Here is a 7,347-nt window from a genome sequence, read left to right as displayed (position 1 = left end):
CAAAGAGGACCCCAGACAAAGAAGAGAAAACACGATTGGGTGCAAAACAACTCCTTCATGGTTCCAATCTCACCATCATCGGGGACTACGCCACTTGGGACGACGGGGCCTCCATAGCCCTATTTTCGCAGAGACGCATGCCTAAGAATGAGACCATTGATACCGCCACACCTGGTCAGAGTTGCACTACCTCCCCCTAAGCATCAAGGCCAAAAGGACTAAGAGTGGTCGCCCTTCAGCTGGAAGAGTCGATTGCGAGGCGGTGGAGGGTGGCAGCCGGCGTGCATCGTAGCTCTGCCACAAAGACCTCGATAAAGAACACCAACCTCATTTGCAGCTTCCATCTCCCTTCTCCTCATCTTCTTATCCACCAAATCAGACGGGTCTAAGCTTCGCCATGGAACCGGCAAGGGGGCGCCAAAGTATCCCTCGCCGGAGGTAAACTTTTTCTCAACCTCTTTGCCACCTGCATGGCCCCAAGGGAGAGAAGAAGATGCCCCACCGATGAGACCACCAGATCTGGGAGGCACCTTAGTGACCGTGGAGAAAACTTCACCTAGAATTCAAAGCACCATTCCACCGAACACGAACACCATGGCTACCGGCAGCAAGGGAGATGGAGGCCACAAGGGGAGGGACTCGCAAGGGGGCAGGGAGACCGGCAGAACGGCAATCCTAGAGGAAAGAAGCTGCATGCTCGGATACAGGAAATTATAGAGAGCAGCCTCTACTTTCATGAACACATCTTTTGCTACAAATTTAAACAACCATGAAGTGCCTGTAATAAGAAGGGCATAAAACACGCTGCTGAGGAACATAGGGTGGAGGCTAGTGCACAAGGAAATAATAATAAGAGCAGGCAAAAATAATGCAAACAAAACAGTTTCTTAACTGTCAACGAACGAGAATAGTGACCACTGATCAGAAGATGCAACTTTTTCATGAGAAAGCAAGATTATATCGACGAAGAATCAGGCAAATCTAAAGATCAAACACAAGAGCAAAAGAACCAGTGGACAACAGATACATAATCTAAGTAAAACATCCGTTACATCACCAGACATCTCAAAACATAGTTCCCAGTATCACGACAAATAGGTCATTAACAGCAAGACTCATCGATACAAAATAGTGCGGCTCTCTTTAACAACACAAGACCAGGTAAGGGATAACAGCACCAAAAATTTAGAGCTTGTCTTCGAAATCGGATAGAGGGGTCATCTGCTCCTTGAGCCCCTTCCTCTTGCGGATCTCCGTGACGAGCGTCGCAGACTGGGTGCCGGGGTCCAAAGGATCGGAAGCCATGATGTCCCAGTGGTCAAACACACACTGGGGGAAGGCCTGGCCGGACGTCGCAGCCCTCAGGGTGCTTGAGAACCCAAAGGACTCGATGACGGGGAGGTAGGCCTTGATGTTGTAGAGCGGGGTACCTTGCCTCTGCATCTCCTCGAACACGTGCCCTCTCTTCTGATTCAGAACACCATAGATGCCACCAAGCGCATTCTCCGGGGCCTGGATTTCAACCAGGTACACAGGCTCCAGCAGCCTTGGCTTGGCAGTCAGCTGAGAAGCATAAATGACCCTCCTGGCCGTGGGAATGACCTGACCACCACCCCTGTGAATAGCATCAGTGTGGAGAACAACATCACAGACCTCGAAGCAGATGCCACGCATGTTCTCCTCAGCCAGTGCACCTTCCTTCGACGCCCACTGGAACCCAGCCACAACAGAGTCCTTGATTTCATTAAGATACTGCACTCCCTTACACATGTCAACAACCATGTTGGGGCCAGTCGTCTCAGGTCCAAAGCACCAAATCTTCTTGGCAAGATCCTTGTCCCAGCCAAACTCCTCAGACAGGATCTTAGACCGCACCTTAGGATCGTCACGTGGGCCAATGCGCCCATCATCAATGGCCTCAGCCAGTCCCTCCTCCAAGGGGCGAGCTTCCATGTAAAGACGGTTGTGCTTGTTCGGGGACTTGCTCATGACTGTACGGCAGGACTTCTCTAGAACAGTCTCACGGAAGGAGACGACAGGAGGGGAAACAATGATTTCAGCACCACCCATGAAGTCATCCTGCAGATCCTTCAAACAGATTTCAAGGTGAAGCTCTCCAGCTCCAGCAATGATATGTTCACCAGACTCTTCAATGGTACAGAGAACCATAGGGTCAGACTTTGCCAGACGCTTCAAACCCTCAACAAGCTTGGGAAGATCAGAGGCCACCTTGCACTGAACAGCAACACGCACAACAGGGGACACAGAGAACTTCATTGCCCTGATTGGGCAGGCATCAACTTCCTTCTCATTTGTCAGGGTTGCATTCTTTGTGATGAACTGATCCAAACCAACCAAAGCAACAGTGTTACCACAGGGAACATCCTCAACAGACTCTTGCTTCTTTCCCATCCAGATAACAGTACGCTGGACACTCTTCACATACAGATCCTTCTTCTGGCCAGGAACAAAGTTGGGACCCATGATACGGACCTTCATGCCAGTTGCAACCCTCCCGGCAAAAACACGTCCAAAGGCAAAGAATCTACCCTTGTCAGATGCTGGAATCATCTTGGAGACATACAGCATAAGAGGACCATCAGGGTCACAGTTTCTGATAGCATTTGCATATATGTCATCAAGGGGGCCCTCGTATAAGTTCTCCACACGATACCTCTGGGCCTTTGAAGGAGAGGGGAGGTGAAATATCATCATCTCAAGCAGAGCACGACTGGCAGGCAGCCAAGTTTGCATCACACGCTTCATGAGAGCCTTGCCCATCAAGTCCTTCTCGTCATTCTTCATGGTCACTCCAAGCTTCTTCAACATAGGCCACAACTTATCCTTCTGATCATTCATGCAGGTGGCTATGATTTGCTTGATTGGCTCATAGCAGAACTGAACGAAACCTCTCTTGCAGGTAGCTGTCCCAGTGTTCTTGGAGGTCCATTTCTTTGTGGCTGGGTCAAAGAAGTTCTCACCCCACAGCCTCTCCATCATCTTTGCCTCATCAACTCCAAACTTGGAGGCATACATCTTAGCAAAGTTTGTAAGGGTGAAAGCCCACCCATGCAGACCAGCAGAGAATGCAACAGTCCCCTTTTCTGGGTACACTTGGACATCACCAAGGAGCACATCTTCATATGTTGCCATGATGACATTGGCATTTTCGATAACACGGGAGAAAGTCTGATATGCTTCCTCACCTTCCACCTGAAGCTCAAGGAAGCATCTGTCCATCTTGTTCACAGTAAGGACTGGCCTAATCCTCTCACCAAGAGCTTGGCGCAGCACAGTTTCAGTCTGCACACAGACACCCTCAATACAGTCAACAACCACCAAAGCTCCATCAGTGATACGAAGAGCAGCTGTGACTTCCGAAGAAAAGTCAACGTGGCCAGGTGAATCAATAAGGTTGATCAGGTATTCATCCCCATCGCGATCGCCCTTGTACATCTCGAGTGATTCAGGAGTCATCTGATAGAAAAGAGAGATACCCGTGGATTTGATTGTGATACCACGCTCTGCCTCATCTGCACGGGTATCGGTCATGCGAACATCACCAGCAACTTCCTGGGCAATAATCCCAGCAGCTGCCACAAGGGAATCCGTAAGCGTAGACTTGCCTGCAAATATGTAAATAATCTGTGAGAACAGTGCACGAACATCTTGTTTGACGGTTGAACACAATCCATATGATTACAAATGAAAATAATAACTTATAAGACAGAAGTAGGACACAGCAGTACAGTAAATTCAAACAATCAAGAAATAAAAAGGTAAACATAAGGCGAACCAGCTATTTAGTAACATGGTTAAACAAAATCTAGTGGGACATTGCAAACAACACAAATATCAGGAAATCAATTTAGAAGTAAGTACAACCACATGAACTTCATATCATAGAAATTGTAATGCATTCAGCAAATAGCATCAGCAAGCACCAAACTGGGGAGATTCTGAGGCCTGGGATGATGTGTCAATAGTTACATTTAAGCTTATTAAAGCAGAAATCAATCATCATAGAATAAACAGTAACAGTAGATTCCAAGACATGAAATAGGATTTATAGGTTTTTAGGGATGAAAGTAGTTATTATTTCAAAACAATGCTAAAGCAGCTAACTAAGTTTAGCCAATTCAAAGAGATACGGTTTTGAAAATCGAAACAGTAGAATGAGCAGGCTACAAGAACATCAATCAACAAGATCCTACTGAGTAAACTCAATAATGTCACTGTTCAGGCACATACCGTGGTCTACATGAGCAATAACCGACATGTTCCGGATATTGTTCTTTTTGTCCATGATTCCACGGAGCTCCTCCGCTGTGAACTTCACCATCTTGACTGTGTTTGAATGTCACGCTGGAAATATGGTTCCTGTTCAAGGAATAGCAAGCTATCAGAATCAAACAAGAATCAAGTGTAAATTAACAAATATATGAAAAATCTGACACTAATATAACAATACTCTGCCCAGGTAATTAAAATCACAATTGTCTAAATCAAAATTTCTACCAATATTGTTGTATGCCCAGAAGTCAGAAGCACTGCTACCTTAATATTTTAACTAACACTTCAACCAACAAGACCTGATGAAGTGAAATATATATATCAAGCATATTAAAACAAAAATGCTTGAGCCAACACTAGCACCAACAGACCATGATCTGAAAACCTAATTGTCCAAAGTACAATAGCCACAAAGCAATTAGACCAGCCAATGTTTAAGAAATAAATGAATACATCATGAGAAGTGTAGATGCAAAAGCTGGTGCTCCACAATTTTAGGGGCTACACAGCTATGAAGCAAAAACAGGTAACCAACTCACTTAATAAACCTTCAAGAACTTCCAGGAGTGCAAAACTAATAAAGGGATAAACCATAGAGAAACTTCACCAGAATAAATCATGTAGGAATTGCAAAACAGTGTAGTAGATGATTACAGGCTAAGACAGGACTTGGGGTAAATGGGATGGAGCAAAAGTTATTTGCAACGGAATCACAGTTTTATGCACAATTGTTGACTGCAATATCATGTAATTACCGACATATAAACACTAAAACAATGGCACATAACAGTCATTGAGTTGAACTTTGCAAAGGTGCAACCATCCATACATGGGGAGGACTGAGGAAACACACAGAAAATACTCATATAAACGAAATGGTCTGGTCAGAGAGAAAGTCATGCAGAATGGCTGAACTAAAATAACATAAAACGCTGATGCACACAGAAGTTCATGCAGAACGCATGTAAAGGCAGCGGAACAAACCCGATCAGGTACCACAGACAGGCAAGCGAGCAAAAACCCTAATATACTAACAACCCCGTGAACAAACAGCGTAGCGAAATATCCAAAACCAGCACCGGAACCACAGATCCGCGCCCTTGGATGCCGCACATAAATCAGCCGACGCGTATACTCTCGTCAGAGCGAAATCGTTCCCCGGAACAGGAGAGCATGACGAACGAAACAGCAGATCTACAGCGCTTGGGGACAGGTAAAAGTACAGACGAACGACGACGAATCCAGCAAAGGGAACAGCAGCGCATACGGCTACCGAGGGGGACTGGAAGCGGTGAAATCAACCAATCGACCAGGTAGAAGCTAGTACGGACTACGGAGAAGCGACCGCGCAGGCTAAGCAACCGGAGATGCGACGCGCGGGCCAAGCTACCGGAGAAGCGACGCGCCGACGAAGCAACCGGAGAAGCGAGGGGGGCTCGGGGAAAGGGTGGAGCGGAGGTCCGGCTCACCTTGGGGTTTCGCTTCCGCCTCCCGAGTCGAGAGGCGAGAGTCTGGGGGATGAGGAAGCCGGCGGCGCTCCCGGAGAGAATGGGAGGGGTGGAGGGAGGGAGGCTAGGGCGGCTTCGCTTGCCGGTATATATACTGGTACTGTGACGGGCCAGATGCGCGAATGGGGAGACGGTGATCACGCGATTACGGCCCAGAAGGCCTGTTTGGGTGGAGTCAGGCAAGCGCCTGGCCCAAGGGAGGACCTTTTTTTTTAACACCCCAAGGGATGACTTTTTGTTTTTGACATCCCCCAAGGGATGACCTGGATAGACGTGGCGAGAACTTCACACGAGATGAATAAGCTTTGCTCCGGACAAAAACGAGATGAATAACCAAACATTCCCTGAAAAAACAAAAAACAAATGAATAAGCAACACTCAAAAAAATAAGACGAATAAGTGGCTCTTTTTCGAGGAATGCCGTCACGGCTTAGCTTTATTTCATGTCCAACAGCATACATCATTCAGCAGCAAATTGGCCAGGAGCTCCGTCCATACTAGCTAAGCCATGAGCAACATGGTTTAAATCATCATGCAAAGTGCTTGAATTTAACAAGGGGAAAATCGACACATATATTAGAACGGTCATGGACGATCGGTGTAGTAATGACCAAAGAGCACATACCTGACTCCACGCACTAGTGATCTGGTTTTTGACTGATTGTTTATCTGAGGTGTGATTTGTTCGTACAAGGGCAAGTGATTTGTACGTACAAATATAGGTGGTTGATCTGCACGTGCAAGTTCAAGATCTGTTCGTGCAAGTTTTGCTTGTGGCTGGGAGTGGTTGGAGTACCATCAAGGATAATGAAACTCATAAGCTGGAACTGTCGAGGCCATCCTTGGTGCCCCGGCGGTTCGCTCGCTTTGGATATTCAGAGAAGGCATAGCCCGGATGTGTTCTTCCTGTCTGAGATGCACCTGGTTGATCTTCAGGCAGATGAGGTTAAGAAGAAATTAAAGATGGACCACAAGATAGTTGCTCCAAGTCTAGATGGTCGAAGAGGTGGTCTCTTGTTAGTCTGGAAGAAGGAGGTGAGGATCTGCTCCCAGACAACTACATTAGACTATATTGATGTGTCAGTTGAAGAATCGAATGGTGACACATGGATACTGACTTGTTTATACGGAGAACCTAGTTGGAATAACAAGGACCGTACCTATAATAATTTATGTGAATTGCATTCAAAATAGATCTACCGTGGACAGTAATAGGGGACTTCAATGAGATTATTTACTCTTCTGAAAAAGAAGGGGGGCCCTTGGCATCAGTCAAAAATGCAAGCGTTTCAAGATGCTTTATCAGATTGCTCCCTAGAAGATATTGGTTACGAAGGGGATAAGTTTACTTGGTTTTGAGAAGGAATAAAAGAAAGACTAGACCGGGCAGTGTCTAACCAGTCATGGGCGCAGATGCATCCTTGGGCAGGATTGATAAACCTGGAGATGGGAAAATCTGACTATCGGCCTATTTGTCTAGACACAAACCATCTCCGTGATGTAGCTGATGGCCAAAGGAAGGAAAGAAGACTTGAGGCACGTTCGT

At 46.5% G+C, this 7,347-nt stretch overlaps 1 protein-coding gene across 1 annotated transcript; it reads right to left on the bottom strand.

Moving 5' to 3' along the window:
• Positions 1–1,006: 1,006 nt before the first annotated feature.
• Positions 1,007–5,886, bottom strand: LOC123149064 (elongation factor 2). The gene is made up of 3 exons (XM_044568600.1): positions 5,763–5,886; positions 4,252–4,380; positions 1,007–3,626 (listed from the first exon to the last, which is right to left on the bottom strand). The coding sequence occupies exons 2-3, from the start codon at positions 4,340–4,342 to the stop codon at positions 1,186–1,188; spliced, it is 2,532 nt and encodes an 843-aa protein (XP_044424535.1). The 5' UTR covers positions 4,343–4,380; positions 5,763–5,886; the 3' UTR covers positions 1,007–1,185.
• Between the last annotated feature and the right edge of the window lie 1,461 nt (positions 5,887–7,347).

Source organism: Triticum aestivum, chromosome 7A (assembly GCF_018294505.1).
Source record: "Triticum aestivum cultivar Chinese Spring chromosome 7A, IWGSC CS RefSeq v2.1, whole genome shotgun sequence".
NCBI lineage: Eukaryota > Viridiplantae > Streptophyta > Magnoliopsida > Poales > Poaceae > Triticum > Triticum aestivum.
This window is presented reverse-complemented; position numbering and strand designations above follow the sequence as displayed.

Coding starts and splice junctions, on each gene's coding strand:
- LOC123149064 (XM_044568600.1), bottom strand. CDS start 4,342: ATGGTGAAGTTCACAGCGGAGGAGCTCCGTGGAATCATGGACAAAAAG. Junction 3,627..4,251: donor TATTGCTCATGTAGACCACG/GTATGTGCCTGA, acceptor ACATATTTGCAG/GCAAGTCTACGCTTACGGAT.